This window comes from Papio anubis, chromosome 7 (genome assembly GCF_008728515.1).
Source record: "Papio anubis isolate 15944 chromosome 7, Panubis1.0, whole genome shotgun sequence".
NCBI classification, from domain to species: Eukaryota; Metazoa; Chordata; class Mammalia; order Primates; family Cercopithecidae; genus Papio; species Papio anubis.
Genome location: NC_044982.1, coordinates 138,969,267 through 138,984,676, shown reverse-complemented (window position 1 = coordinate 138,984,676; position 15,410 = coordinate 138,969,267). Strand labels below are relative to the sequence as shown.

Below are 15,410 nucleotides of genomic sequence, written 5' to 3'. Positions count from 1 at the left end.
TTCAATACCACAATTTGAGCTCAAAGTCTAAGAATGGCACCAAATATGCTACAGAAATAGTCACGGGAAAAGATAGCATAGATTTAAATCAATAAAGGTAAAAACAGTGATGTCAAGGAGAATCTCAGAGAAGCTTCAGGAAAGAGGAAGAAAACCAGAAACCTGTCCTTATGTAGTTATATCATTGCTAACTCTAGAGACTGGTATCTGAAGTAAATCAATACCATTTATCAAAATACAAAGTGGCCACAAGAATTCATCACTACAACAGAACACTTTTGAGAGTAAAAGGGGAGTTATCAATAATTACACATAAGTAACAGATGTAAAGTGAGACTATCCCCAGGCAAACTGGAATACATGGTCACTCAATCCAAACAGGTCATAAATTTAGGGTGTGACTACTTACCAAAATATTTCCCTCCCCACTAGATGTACATGTCAAAACAAATCAAGTTAGAAGACTTTAAATATTATAGTTGCCAGATCACTATGGGCTAATTTTAGTCTGGCAACCAAATCAGACAGCCAGACATATTTAGCTCTATAAAGGGAGGAGGAAAAAAAGGAGAAAGGTAAAAACAAGAGGGCCTGTCAAAAAACCGCATAAGCCCTTTCCAGAAGGTAAGATCAAATTTTAATATCAATCCATAAGGAAGATTTTTTTCTGTGGAAATCTTGATCTCTTACCTATAACATGATGGACTACTTTATACTTTCACTTTTTCATCCACTCCCTATTACTGCATTTCTTTTTGAAAACCAACTGGTAGTCAACTGCTCACCTACTAAACACTAATTAAATGGTCTAAGATAATACATGTCATACTGAGACAAAACCAGTATCTTGTTACACATGCCAGATAGTCTTTAAATGTGTTCTGAAAAGTTATAAAATAGGCTAATCTCCAGAGAAATTACATGATAATAGTTAAAGTAGATCCAAATAATATTCAGCCCACAACTGGAACGAAATGGGGAAAAAAAGCAAAAACACAGCAATCACACTTTCTAATAAGCATCATAAAATGAAACTGGAAAACACATTTTAAAACAATTTAAAGATAAATGCAGCACAATTTCCAGAGTCCTCTTAATATCTTGAATGCTGGTACCTGAAAAAAAGCAAGTTTAATTAAAGAAGCTCTTAGTAAAGGACAGCACCTTACAGTTATTTTGAAAAGAACTGTGGAGGATTTTCAAGGACTTTTAAGGTTAAAGGTTCTTCCTTACCCTAATTTTACCTAAAAATGTAGTTTTTCTTAAGTATCCGGATCATCATAGGTTTATTAGCAATAGTAAAGTTCACCTAAGCAAGAAATCTTCTTCAAAACCTCAATGGAAAATATGTCACTATTTCTTGCATAATCTGTCTCTCAATCTTTCGGGACAGTTTCTCTTCTTTGTGTTTCTCTTAAATTGTCCCTTTCAGTTTAGAAATCAGCACTCAGACCTCCAAATTCCTGACCTCGCAATGACCTAAAAAATTTTCTAGTTGACAAGATCCCTCAGCTAAGATACTTGAACTTTCTTACAGTTCTGATGTTCAAGCTATATGGACAGTAGCCCATAAATATTTGTTTCATGGTTAGACTGCTCCCCCAAAAAGAATCCCAGCAGGACAGAACCAAAAACAGTTATAAATTTTCTAAGTTTCTTCCTGATCCTATAAAAACAGCAACTAAAATATTTTCTTTTCTAAAGATAAATAATTCAGGAGAAAAAAAATAGTTTCAAATAGCTGATTAAAATCAGACCTGCCTGACTTTTTATATGCTCTGAGAACTTCCTCAACTAAGTTAAATATCTAATAATCTTATGCGATTCCAAGAAAACAAAAACAGGACTGCTATTTTGGCAACAGCACAGGACAAAATAGTATGCCACGAGAAATCAATATCACAGAATAATCAAACATATTGCTGTTACATATACTAGTAATAAAAAGATTCGTCCCACAGTAAAAGAAACCTTTCTGTTTTATTTAACCCAGCCTATTGACATCTTGTGGGGTATATTTTGGGATATGCTGGTAAAAAAACACATGTAAAAATAGACCAAATTAAAGAATGTTCAATAAAATCTACTGCCTACAGGAAGCTGTTAACACAACCATGGATGAAAAAAGGAAAATCAGACATTCTACCATAAGAAAACATAATAAGGATATAAGGAATAGAAAAGCAAAGTTTTCTGTTGTTTCTTTACAAACGAAAGATAGTGCCTATCAATGAATGCTCATCATATATCATTTGTACTATTACTGCATTTTTACTCTTAAGTTATTCTAAAGTCCACTCAAAATGCTTGAAGCAGCAAGTACTTTAATCAATAAAATCTACCATAAGCCTTCATTTTCCATGCAGTTAACAAGCATACTGATGTAGAAATACTACATAATGGAAATCTGTGGAACAAAGTTATATCTATTTATATGGTTTATAGCAAAAATAATTGAAAATGGGTTTTCCTTGTGCTGAAGTTCTAAAATGTTATAGTCTTGCATCATACTGATCCAGAAGGCCAGAATGCAGCTAAAGTATACAGATGACATGGGAGCACATTTAAAAGACTATGCCCATTTGACCCCATTAGTACAAACTGAAATGATGTGGGGTCCAATACTAAATAGGTTAATTTATTTATACTCAGCCTTTTTGAAAATGCATCTCTCTGAGGAATTATACAAGGCAAGATAAAAAGAAAGATCTCTTTTGCTACAGGAAAGACGTGTATCTTCCCAGCTAGGGTCAAAAACATTACCTTCAGGGGCTTGATGGAATTAGAAAATAGCAGTTACATTCACTTACTTCTCATCTTGTTATATTTGGAAAGATATGAAAGCAATCTTTTCTAAATTACAAAGGTTGAGAAAATGTTCTATTGAGGGTAATATAACCCATAAAATAACATTTACTCAGCCTTTGTAATTACTCCATCGAAAACAGTTAATCACTAGAGATAATTTATAAGCAGAGGGGTTGCCAGTGGTACCCTTTACTGACAGACATTGTTTATGGGTGATGCATGGAGTACTACTAGATTTTTACTAAGAAGCAAGCAAGAGAATATACTTACTCTCTTTGGGCTTACAAGAAGAAGAATAACAACAGAAGACTGCCTTTTACTGCCCAAGAGGCCATTACTGGCTTGCAGCATGTTAAACAGAAATGTCTCATACTAAGAAAAAGATTTATAAATAAGTGACATGGCAGAAAAATGGATGGTTCAGTTCATACTAGCTAGATAATTTGTATAGTTGTCAATAGCTGGACACTTAATTCTGTATTATTATAACTTTCTTTCCCATCAATGTAGTTCAAGGTTAAAAATAAGGGAGATATTGGGAATTGTGTAAATATGGTATTATCTTAATATAAAATCTAAGAGTCAGAGACTTTTACAAAAGAATTGATAAAACAAAAAATCATTAATCTTAAAATATAATTATAATCAAAAAAGGATTATAAGGATAGAGCAAAAATAGCAAAGCAAAGAATAATAATTTAACCATTATTTTATATGGCTAAAATACTGTAAAAATTTTCTATGTAGATTAGAATGCTTTTTCCATTCAAAAAAATGTCTTGCAATTGCTGATGTCCTCAGGTCATCAGGCCACTCCAACCAGAAGCCCACCAAAGACTTGAAGTTTGCTGCAAGCCTTGCTCATATCTAACCTCGAAAGGAAAGCAGACTACAAAGAATAAAGAACAGTCAACTCAACATTGGTCACCTTTTCACTGTCATTTCTTTGTCCTGCTTTTCTCTTTATCTTGCTAAGTTTCATTTCTACTTTTAACATAATGTCATATCTCATTTGGAGATTTTTTTTCACTGAAACAACATCAACAGAGATTATACTTGCTGCCACTGCTTGTCATTTGATGTATTTCACTAAGACCCTATATACATTCTTTCCTCTGTAGTCTACAGGATTCATGGCCAGACACTGCTGCCAGACACTGCTTACTCATTCTGGTAGATCTTCTCACTCCTGCAAAGACCAATACCTCAATGTCACTTTACTATTTTGCTTTCTCTTAATGGTGACTATCAACCAGTTAACTTGTTTTCAACAACTTTTTCTTGAATTTTTGATTAGTGCAAAATAAAAGGATGATCAAGAAAGAGAGTCAACAGAATATCCTAGACAAATTCATGTTGTATGTTCTTTGAGGGTATCTGACTTTTTTCACCTTCAAAATTCTAGTGCCTAGCAGACTGCCAAAAATATGTTTGTGGATTTAATGAATAAATTACTGAATAAATGAACATCTACCCAGAATGCTTAACTTATAAACTTTTCATGAACTCTTACTATATGTACAGAGGCAACAAAAGGAGCTAAGATAAAAAGACAGTTCTTGCCTTCAAGAGTTTCCATGTAGGATGGAAGAAAACTTGAACAAATAACTATTAATATAAATAAAAGCTACAAAGGAGTAGACATAAAGAAATATGAGATAATATTATCTCTGTAGCGGCCACAAAGGTTATTTTGTGACAGAACACTAAACCTATTCCTTCAAGACCTCACAAATTATCTATATGCTACCTGACCTCAGAAATTATATATATGTTACCTTATGTAACTTCCTATTGTGACTACAGTCTCTGAGATTCCATGCAATAGCAGAAAAATATTAATACTAGCAAAAAATATTTTACTTTATAACACTCACATGAATTCTCCCATTATTGCAAAAGAAACAAAAAGTGAGAATTTAGTCAATTAAGATATTTTGTAACAAAAGTAAGTATGGTATATAAAAAGTTCTTTTTTAAAAGTAATAAACCACCTAATCTTCCACAGACTTATGGAACACATTAAGGTTGTATAAGTAGTATCATTATGGTTAAGAACAGTTTATAAAAGAATAAGAAGGGCAACCAAAATGTACCCATGTCCAAGGCATTCCTGGCAGTGGGTTGTATGCTACCACCTAGGTTTCCTGTGTTGGGAAGGAATACAGTGTATGTAGAATGGGTCTCACCTATTAACTCCCTTATCAATTGGACATCAGCATCTCAGGTGGTTATGCTGACAAAGCACTATATATAGTGCAGTGGCACTATACTATAAACAAGGAAATAAATATACCACTTATTAATGTTTCTCACGAGAAAAAAAAAATTTTAATGCAAACAATTAATCTTTTTAAAATGAGGTAATAAAACAAGTCCTATCTTTATTAACAAAAAAACAATAATATGATATATCCTAAACCTTGTTACCTAAACCTTGTTATTACCTAGTAGTAACAGCACTGTTCTAAGTCAAAAGATAGTGAAATAATTCATTTATTTGAAGTGGAATTAGACCTGGCCCACTATCAAGACTATCCAGGAATAGGCATCTGGACAGGCAAAGGTCTAAACACAGCGTATAAAAGTTTAAAACCAATTTTCCTCCATAATCAATATCAACATATCTGCAGTCATTTGCATACTTACCACACTGACTGAATTTCTCTTTTAGTTTCTGCCAAGTCAAGTCAAAAGGTAGCTAGAATGAAAAGAGGTATTAGTAACACATATACAAGAAAAAAAAGAATTTCAATTATCCTTAATATTTATTTGCTTACATTTCTGACAAATATCTGGTTGCCTTTGGAGCCTATTCTCTCTCTCATTCCGCTTCCCATTGGACCCGATAAAAATCCTCGATCCATATCGATGCTCCTTTCCAGTATAGCTCCTATACCTGGTCCCATTCTATCAAAGCTGGAACTCATCCGGTCCAGTCCCATCCCCATTCCTCCAGTCACACTGTTCATGCCACCCATTCCACCACCTGGATTTTCAAGAAAGGACGGGGGGATTTGGGAATTTTGTGTTTTTGTTTCAAAAACATAAGGAAAAGGAGAAGAGGAGAAAGGAGGAAAAGAAGAGGAGATAATCATTTTTGAGAAAGAAGGGGGAAAATTAATTTGTTTATATAATTAAATAATATACAAACATAAAATTTTTTTCATACAGATAACATAACTTTCCAAAGAACAGAATTTGCTTCAGTATATATTTAGTTAGCTGAGAAATTCTAGCCACTGTATAAATATATTATACATATATAACTGTATAAAATTATATTCTGATCATTAAATATATAAATATATAAATCCTCTACCAATCACTGCTTCCAATAACATGACAGTTGTTCTTATCCTTATTTTTATTTTCCAATATCAAGCATAATAATTGCTAGAGTAAAGATACACAGAGATAAATTCAAATTATTACAACTCTAGCACTCAAGCCGCTCTCACCGTACTCTCCTACAAATATTCCTTTCCTACCTTATCTTTCACCTCAGCATCTTCACCTCTGTTTCCCAGTTTTTATTCTCATGGTAATTCAATAATCATAGCAAAACATAACTTTTAATCTCAATATTATTCAGAACTTGTCAAGGGAACAAAAAATGCTATCACTCCCCGTTAGCCAGAGCTTAAGAATTTAGCTCCGAACTCATACCTACGTCATTCTTATGCACTGACTCGATTTCCTGTCCTTTTCACTTACTCCCATCTTACTTATTATCAAACCTTTTGTCTTGTACGTAATATCCCCAAACATGGAAATTCTAAAAATCAACATCACCCTCAAATTGGCTTTTTGTGAATAACCAATATAAAATCAGGGAAACAGAAGTACAGACACTGAGATAAAAGAGGAAGGTACGGAAGTAAGAACTAACAGGAAATGGCTGAGGCTAAAAGATGATGGAAGGAAGAATAAAATGAGGAGCAAGATACAATGGAAGTAGATGTCTTCAGCTGACAGGATTTTAGAATTTACTCTTAGAATAGTTTAAATAGGTTGTATGTTGTTTGTGAAATTTCATCAATTAAAGGAAGTCAATAAAGTATGGAGAGCTCACAGACATGTCCCAGTAAGCAAAAGAGGTTAAAAAAATGATAATAAATAATCCATGTATTCAGGCTTAATGTAAGACCTAAAAGGTAGTAGTGGAAATGGACGGATGGGAGATTCGGCATTCCCCAGTGTTGCAACTACTCTTGATGCTATTACGGGAAAGGTTCAAGAGGAAAAGAAATAAGTACCTCTTTCAACCTTAGCCTGACTCAAGCTCAGGAGATGCCTAAGAGTGTTATATCTGCATTTACCAAAAGACATAGATGTTTACAAACAAAATAAGCTAGTCACTAATAGCTATTATAGAAAATAAGAAAGGAAACAAAGTTGGTGCTAAAGCAAAACTTGTTCCTGACACATGATCAGAGAAATCCCCAGATTCCCTAGTTGGAAAGAAGGTTCTTGGATTGGCCGTTAACACACAGTTTAGAAATATCAAAGAAGTAAAATTCAAACAGTTAATTTAGAAATTTCAAACAATAACCAAACAGAAAGGCTTCACTCAATTATCAAGATTTCTCAAATTATAGCAAGACACATTAACATATAAGAACAAAGTATTACTATACTACAATAACTACTCTTGCAAAGTCTTTGCAAGCACTCAAATATTACTGAATAAATTCTAGTAAAATTTAAACCTACTTATTCCAGATCCTACTGGACCCATGTTAGAAGCTCCTATTCTTCCTGCAAACCCTCCAATCATTGCACTGCCTAAACAAGGATGGAAAGATAATATACTAATTAATTTAAATAATCATACTTTAAAATTCCCAAGGTACTATGTGCTCTGATTTACAATAATTGAAAAGCATAAAGTCTTCTGAAAATAGAGTTCAAATATGTAAGATGTTGAAAAAGAGAGCTAGCATATTAAAATCTTTAAAGTGTTTTCTTCAGTAGTAAGCTGTATAAAACATTATGATTTTCTGATTTTTCACAGAAAAAGAGAAACCAAATTTCAAAAATTATAGCCTACAAAAAGAAAAGAAGTATGCAGCCAGCCCTACCAAGTCTACCAAAGGAATCTCCAAAGCCTCGATTTATTCCAATATCACCACGTCCAAAATCTCGCTCCATGCTACTAGTCATGGCACCACGGTACAACTCTGAAAAAATTGTGCAACAAATTAACCTTTTTCAAATATATCAATGCAGGACGAAAACATTCGGGAATGTATCTAAATTATAAAAAGAGAGCATAAGTCACAAAAACAAAACAGTCTGTCATTTACCCAATTTACCTCACATGCCACACATATCATCCCCATTCCCACTAGGCCTGTCCTTATCTCCTAGTGCCTACATGCCTTCCGAAGACATTTTTTGCACCCATTCCTAAGTTATAGGGGGGAAACTTTAATAATAGGGAAAACTAAATGTGCCCACACTTCCCACTGCATACATTTACCTACCTCCCATTCGGCCAACTCCTCCAAATCCTCCCATGCTATTCATTGCTTCCAGACCACCAAACCCTATTCCTATGGAATAAAGATTAATTTTGAGATCCGACTGTCAGTGATGTAGCTGAAAGGTACATTTTGTAAATGTTAAGTCTCACCAGTAAGCTCTACATCCACCCTACCTTGTGCAGCTACTTCTTAACACATCACCTTCCTTTAAGTATGTACCAGGCTCAATTTCTGCTAGCAGCCTTTAGAACATGAGCCAACAATAAACCATGACTTTTTTTTTTCATGGAATTCTCAACACAGTTTCTAGTTTATTAAAAATGGTGATGGGTACATACAAAAAAACAAATCTTTATACATACCTCCTCCAATTCTATTCATTCCTCCAAAACCTGGACCATCCATTCCCATACCTCAAATAAAATACACAGTATGTACTTTAAGTATATTTTACTTTTATGACTAAAAGATGATATAATGCATTATAGCAAAATAGATACCACTGGTATAACCACAATGAAACACTAGAGAAGCAGTAAGGTATAGGAGGCATGGTTTAAAGTGCTATGCCATAGCAGCTGCCTAATCATGAGTCTTCAAAAAGGTCTCTTTGAACATTTATTAGACAAGAAAGCGAAATTCACTAGTAACCCCACAACATTCAGTTAGAGAATATCTAGAACTAGGTAATCATTCACTTTTTTTCCACAATAAACACAGAAATATTACTATCAATGATTTTTTTCCAGCATAGACACAGAAATATCAGCAGATTTAGAGATCAGGTCAGAATGTAAGGACTCTCTAAACATGGCAGTTAAAAGGAGCAGCAAAAATTTTAAAAATATAAATAGTATGATTTAGGAGAGGGTAGGTAGGTGTGAAAGTCTAAGGCTAAGGGAGGAAACTTGTTTGGATCAGAATGATTATGATAATGAGCCTCATAATTTAAAGTGTGACTACAGCATCTCGACAAAAATAGGAATCTGATAGCATTTATTAGTCCATCAATTAAACCAGTAATTCACGAAGTATGGTCCAGGGACTCTTTAGGGTTCAATAGGTCAAAACTACTTAAGTCACCAAACACCACTAAGACATTATTTGACGTTTTACCCTCACTTTCTTGAGTTTAAGGTGTCATTTTCCAAAGACTATATGATATACAATATCACAAAAAACTAAATGCAGAAACAGATATAACAGCAATATTAAGTCAAACATTAAAAAGATGTGTAGAAAGGTAAAACAATGCCACTCTCCTCACCAATTTCTTTTTTGCATTGAAAAACAGTTTATTTTCTTAAAGCTTTTAAGTATGAGTTTACCATGTAATGAGTTTATCATTTTTTAATATGTAATTTTTTTAATTTCTAATTTTTCATTTATAATACAGTAAATACTGGTAATTATAACTAAATAAACAAAGCATTTTTGGGTTCTCAACAAATTTTAAGATATAAAAGGGTCCTAACATCAAAGTTTAAAAACCAGTCTCTAAAAATGAACTGAGAGTTCTTCCAGGTAAGCAGCCAACTAACTAACTGAAAAGCTACCTTCCCAACTGGATAAACAAACTTCAGTTGCCTATGATATGGTAGCATTTCAGCTACTCCATAAATACTGTACATACATGATATATTCTCCTTCTGCCTTAAAGACATTTCAAAATCCAAAGTGCTAAAAGGCTAGCTACAACACAGCTGGCCCCAAAGAAACTCTCCCGACTTCTGCCTATCTCTTTCATGTCAGCTGTGCTCAAGGTTTCATCCCTTTTTCAGAATCAAGTGACATCATAAATATCTAACTATTAATTAGAGTCCTTTAAACATTATTACAGACCACATCAATGGAGGCTTTATTAGCTAGCATATGTATCATTTAAAAAGAAAAAAAAAAGTTAGAATACTCACCACCTGGACCTAAATTTCCCATTACTCCACCTATGTTCAACTGGCTGGCACTAATAGGCTGTCCACCCGGACCAAGTCCCATCCCAATGCCTCCAAGACCACCTAAAACAAAAATGAGAACAATTATTACCAAGATCCATATATGATTAACTAATTGGCAATAAACTTTTTTAAAGAGCTATATACCTGTAGTAGTATCTCTACAATTTCTGCAAATTTTCAAATAAGAGCACTGGTTCTTGTTTTTATCTAGAAAGTAGCACACTGAAGCCTGACTATAAAACCATTTATTAATGAGAAGTGTTTTATGAAATAAAACATGATATACTATAAAGTACACCTTATACCCCACTTAAAGGTGCACTGAAAGGAATAATAAAATACCTAGAGGATTTTGAGTAATATCTTATCACCTTATATACGGCACACATATCTGAAAATGAGCATCTTGTCCAAATTTGTAGACCCACTTAAAATTTCATAATTACTTTTTAAATGGCTCAAATCAAACTAAAAAGTCAATAACCATGAAAGTATAACACTGAATAAGGCAAATATTACATTACCTAGTTTTCTCATTGATATAAATACTTATTTGTATTTAATGGCACCTTAAGTGTTTCCACATCTATTATCCATAAAAGAGGAAATTTTTGAGACCTTAGGTTACTTCCATAATGACATGGAGCTGATTTTAAGACTTGGGTCTTTGTTGTCAAACTGCACAACAAAGACCAAAGTCTTAAAATCAGCTACAAGGACAGATTACTTATAAAGAAAGGACGATTCAACAAATAGCTGACTTTAATAGCAACAGTGTAAACATGAAGACTGTAGAATACTTTCAAAGTGCTTAGAGAAAATAATTATCAATCTTAAACTATACAACAAGTTAAACTATCTTTGAAGACATTTAAAAACCAAAATTGAGAGAATTTACAAATAAAAGATCCTCACTTAAAAGAGCTTCTAACATTCATGCTTCAGAGGAAAAAAATCAGTGCCAGAGTCCATAAAAGCAGAGGAGTGATGACACAAGAAAATGGTAAATAACATTGTCTAATTTGCAGGACAGAAAAAAAAATAGTACAGAACTAATAATACAGAACTAAAACGCTGAGCAATGATAGTATAATTCAGTAGGAAAGTGACTGCATCGAAAGGTCAGTCTACTATTACATAAAAGAATAATTATATTAACTTCAGGCTTCATAGAAATATTAAAATATCCAGAACAATCCACGATAGGAGAAAAATAAGCATTTGTAAGACAGAAAAATAAGACACAAAATAATAATGGAAATTAATCCAAATGAACCAATACATGTGAAGAAACTGAACTCTTCAATTTCATGGGCAAAAAAACTATCAAAGTGAGTTTTTTAAAAAGTCTATCTAAGCCCAGCAATAACACCGTTTATAAGGGGTGTGCCTAAAACAGTAAAAAAATAGAAAAAATGTGCCAGGCAAGTACAAAACAAAATAAAGCTGCCATACTTACATTAAAATTAGACCAAAGATTCAAAGTAATTACTAGAGAAAAAAATCACCCTATAAAATTTTTGATTCACTAGGAAAATATATCAACTCTAATCTAGATGTACCTACTAAGCTAGCTTAAAAATATTTAAGTAAAAACAAGAAAAAGTAGACAAATCCACTATTCTACTGGGCAATTTTACTAGACACATAAGATAATAAAATAAACAGTGTTACAGCAGAAAAAATTATTAGTAAGGATCTAAGACAATTAAAATGATTAACAAACTTGATTTGATTAACATATATAGATCACTGCACTCACCAACTATACCCAGAATACTAAGAAAAATGTGCCATAGGGTAGGCCATCCATAAGTCCAAATTAATTCCAAAGAATCACACTCACTTATAAACCATGTTCTCTGACTACATTGAAATGAAAAAGTACGAAGAAAAAAAAAAAACCTCATACATTTGGAAATTGAAAACTTCTATTTTCAAATAATACATGGCTCAATAAGAAATCATAATGGTGATTTTTTTTTTTTTTTTTTTTTTGGAGACAGAGTCTCCCTCTGTCACCCAGGCTGGAGTGCAGTGGCACAATCTCAGCTCACTGTAACCTCTGCCTCCCAGGTTCAAGCAATTCTCCTGCCTTAGTTTCCTGAGTAGCTGAGACTACGGGCATGCGCCACCTGGCTACTTTTTTTTTGTATTTTTAGTAGCGACAGGGTTTTGCCATGTTGGCCAGGCTGATCTCAAACTCCTTATCTCAAGTGATCCACCCGCCTCAGCCTCCCAAAGTGCTGGGATTACAGGTGTGAGCCACCATGCCCAGCCCATAATGGTAATTTTTAAATACTCTAAAAACTGACCCATCATAAAAATGCTCCATAGCAAAACCCATGTAGTAACTTTATAGTCATAACTGCTTATATTAGAAAGGAAAAGCTACCAATTTGAAGTAAGCATTCAACTTAAGGAGTTAGGACAAAAACAAATTAAACCCCAATAAAGAGAAGGAAAAAAATAATAAGGCTAAGAGCAGAAATTAAAAATACAAAACATTCAAATTCAGTTATTTGAATACACCATTAAAACTGACAAATTTCTAACAAAATTAACCAAGAAAAAAATAAAAATTGTAAACATTCAGAATTTTTAAAACAGAACCACAGATGTAGCAAAAACTTAGAGATAATTTTATGCCAAAATATTTGAAAATGAACAAAAATAGAAAAAATCTTTAGAAAAATAGAAATTACAAAAATTGACTCAAAAAACGATAGAAAATATAAGCCATCAATAGTTAAAAACTTCCCAGAAACAACAGATGAAAGCCAGTTTTACACATAATTTCTAGCAAATATAAAGAGAACATATAATTCTGATAAAAAAGAGCAAATACTTTCCAACTTAACACACAATGACTAAAATTTAAAATAATCTAAAAAACAGAAAAATGTACAAAATGTGGTATCAGCAGTTAAAATGAAGAAACTAGAGCTACATCTATCAACATAAATGAATGTCAAAAATAATTTTAAACAAAAAAAGCAAGTTACATAATACATTATGATACCACTCAAACAAAATTTTAAATCCAACAAAACAATTCCCTATGTTTATGGATGTACAAATGTGCAGTCAAATTATTAAAACCTAAATGATAAATACTCTATCCATAAGTTGTTTCCTCTAGGTAAGGCATAAGTTGAAAGATGGGCAAGGGAGATGGGGAAGCTCCATTTTACCTGTAAAATTTTATTTATTTTAAAGAAAAAAATCTACAACAAATATGGCATATGATAACTATATGAGTAATTTTACTTTTGTCTGTATATTTAAGATTTCTTATAAGAATACTTTAAAAACCAGAGAAGACGCAGTGAAATAGTAAAAACAATAGCTAATATTTACTGAGTGTTTATGCAAAACGATTCTAAGTGCTTTACATATATTAATTCACGTAATACTCATGTCAACCCCATGAAGTAGACACCATTATTATCCCCACTTTTCAAAGGAGGCACTGAGACACATAATACAATGAGTATATTACACTGTTATAGTCATTTGGAAAACAATTTGATAATACTAACCCATGAGAACTGTAAATCTACTTCAGAATATCTGTTTGAAGGAAGTACCCAAAAACATTACAAAGATTTGTGAACAAAAAGGCATGTGTTACTCTGTGGTTACTCAAAAGGAAATAAAAGTTAAAACACCTAAAATACAGAACAGCGAAATAGTTATGGAACATCTATATGTTAGACTATTATACTACCAATAAAAACATTTGAAAATAATTTTCAACATGAGAAAATGCTTGTACTCTAATGTTAAACAAAAAATAATTCAAAATTATTTTTGTTCCCAACTATGTAAAAAATATACATAGAAGGCTGGAAGAAAATACACAAAAATGTTATAACGAGGTTACCCACAGATTAGAGAGGCGAAATTAGAGAGGACTTTTTTTCCTTCAAGTGTATACATTTACCAAACATTTTAGAATGTATTGCTGATCAGTCAGGAAAAGTTACCAAAAAGAAAACAAAAATGGCACACAACAGTCTTCCTAATCAATAGCGCCAAACTATCTTCGTAACTCCAAACTAATCCCAAATCGTGAGAAACTACGATGTAGGCACAAAAACAAAGTTTTGCTTAGCATATAATAAAACAAACCCAAAAAACCCTATGTTGTTTCTCATAATAGCTTTTACTTACGTGGTAATTGTGGTGTTTTACTATCATGTGAACGGTACTCTTCATGAGGAACAGACTTGTCATCCTAATTGTGAGAAAGTTTATAATATGGTTAACATATTACCAGAAAGAACTGTAATGTAGAAGAGAGCCAATAAAAGATTTGAAGAGGTTGGAAGTTGAAGTGATATACAGGAACTCACCATTTTCACATGCATAGGTCTATCAAATAAAAACTGCCCATTGAACATAGCTGTTGGTTCAGTCAAGGAAAGCCAGTTAAGATAACTATAAAATTATACCAGAACACAAACTAATTTTTAATAATCTTACAGTCCAACTATCTCTGATATTTTAATTAACATCTTTAATACTTATTGGTATTAGCCACTCAAAAACTTTACTCAAAAAAATATTCAATTCTTTGCTTTATGGTTTTATTTCATCAATAAGAGGTATTTTTAATTCAACCATTGAAAAAAGTAAACTTGTAAGGCTTCACTTAAAGTAAATTCATTAATATACAATGGATTACACAATTGTTAAATGCATGTATACAATTAATTGCAGTAGGAAGAGAGAAAAGAAAAAACTTCATTATCAGCCCTGTACAATATGGCTAATTCAAGTTTTAAGAGTGACTTTAATACTTAGACCTAGTAAGGGTTTTATTTGCTGGAGACTAAAGTCTAACACACATCTCTAAGCCAGGCAACCTTAAATTCAATTACCCCCGCCAAAAAAAAAAGGTGGTATTATGCTTCTTCAACCTCATAACCAATGCTGAAATGTAAATCAGGATACAAATTGCTTGAACTGCTTCAATTGCTTGCTCAAAAGTGACAGTGCCCATTCCTCTGCTCTTGCCGTCTTTGTCTTCTTTAATATCTGCCCGCTTCACAGTTCCAGCTATGCTGAACACTTCCTTTAGTTTCTTCCAACCAACTTTGAAGTCAAGCTTAACATAAAATTGTATCGTTACATACCTAATAAATCCCTCTCC

At 32.8% G+C, this 15,410-nt stretch overlaps 1 protein-coding gene across 8 annotated transcripts in view; it reads right to left on the bottom strand.

Annotated features, from left to right (window-relative positions):
• The window catches only part of MYEF2 (myelin expression factor 2), a 43,692-nt gene that overhangs the window by 8,905 nt on the left and 19,377 nt on the right, over positions 1-15,410 (bottom strand). For 2 of the 8 annotated variants that reach the window (XM_003900895.4, XM_031668730.1), the window contains exons 7-16: positions 15,212-15,365; positions 14,611-14,660; positions 14,429-14,492; positions 10,211-10,312; positions 8,660-8,710; positions 8,298-8,366; positions 7,893-7,991; positions 7,525-7,596; positions 5,589-5,797; positions 5,458-5,509 (exon numbers count right to left, since the gene is read on the bottom strand). In XM_003900895.4, coding sequence (XP_003900944.1) covers positions 5,458-5,509; positions 5,589-5,797; positions 7,525-7,596; positions 7,893-7,991; positions 8,298-8,366; positions 8,660-8,710; positions 10,211-10,312; positions 14,429-14,492; positions 14,611-14,660; positions 15,212-15,365 — 922 coding nt within the window. Of the gene's footprint in view, positions 1-5,457; positions 5,510-5,588; positions 5,798-7,524; positions 7,597-7,892; positions 7,992-8,297; positions 8,367-8,659; positions 8,711-10,210; positions 10,313-14,428; positions 14,493-14,610; positions 14,661-15,211; positions 15,366-15,410 lie in introns of those variants that run through there. The other 6 variants (XM_031668727.1, XM_031668726.1, XM_009210121.2 and 3 more) reach the window with 6 other exon arrangements.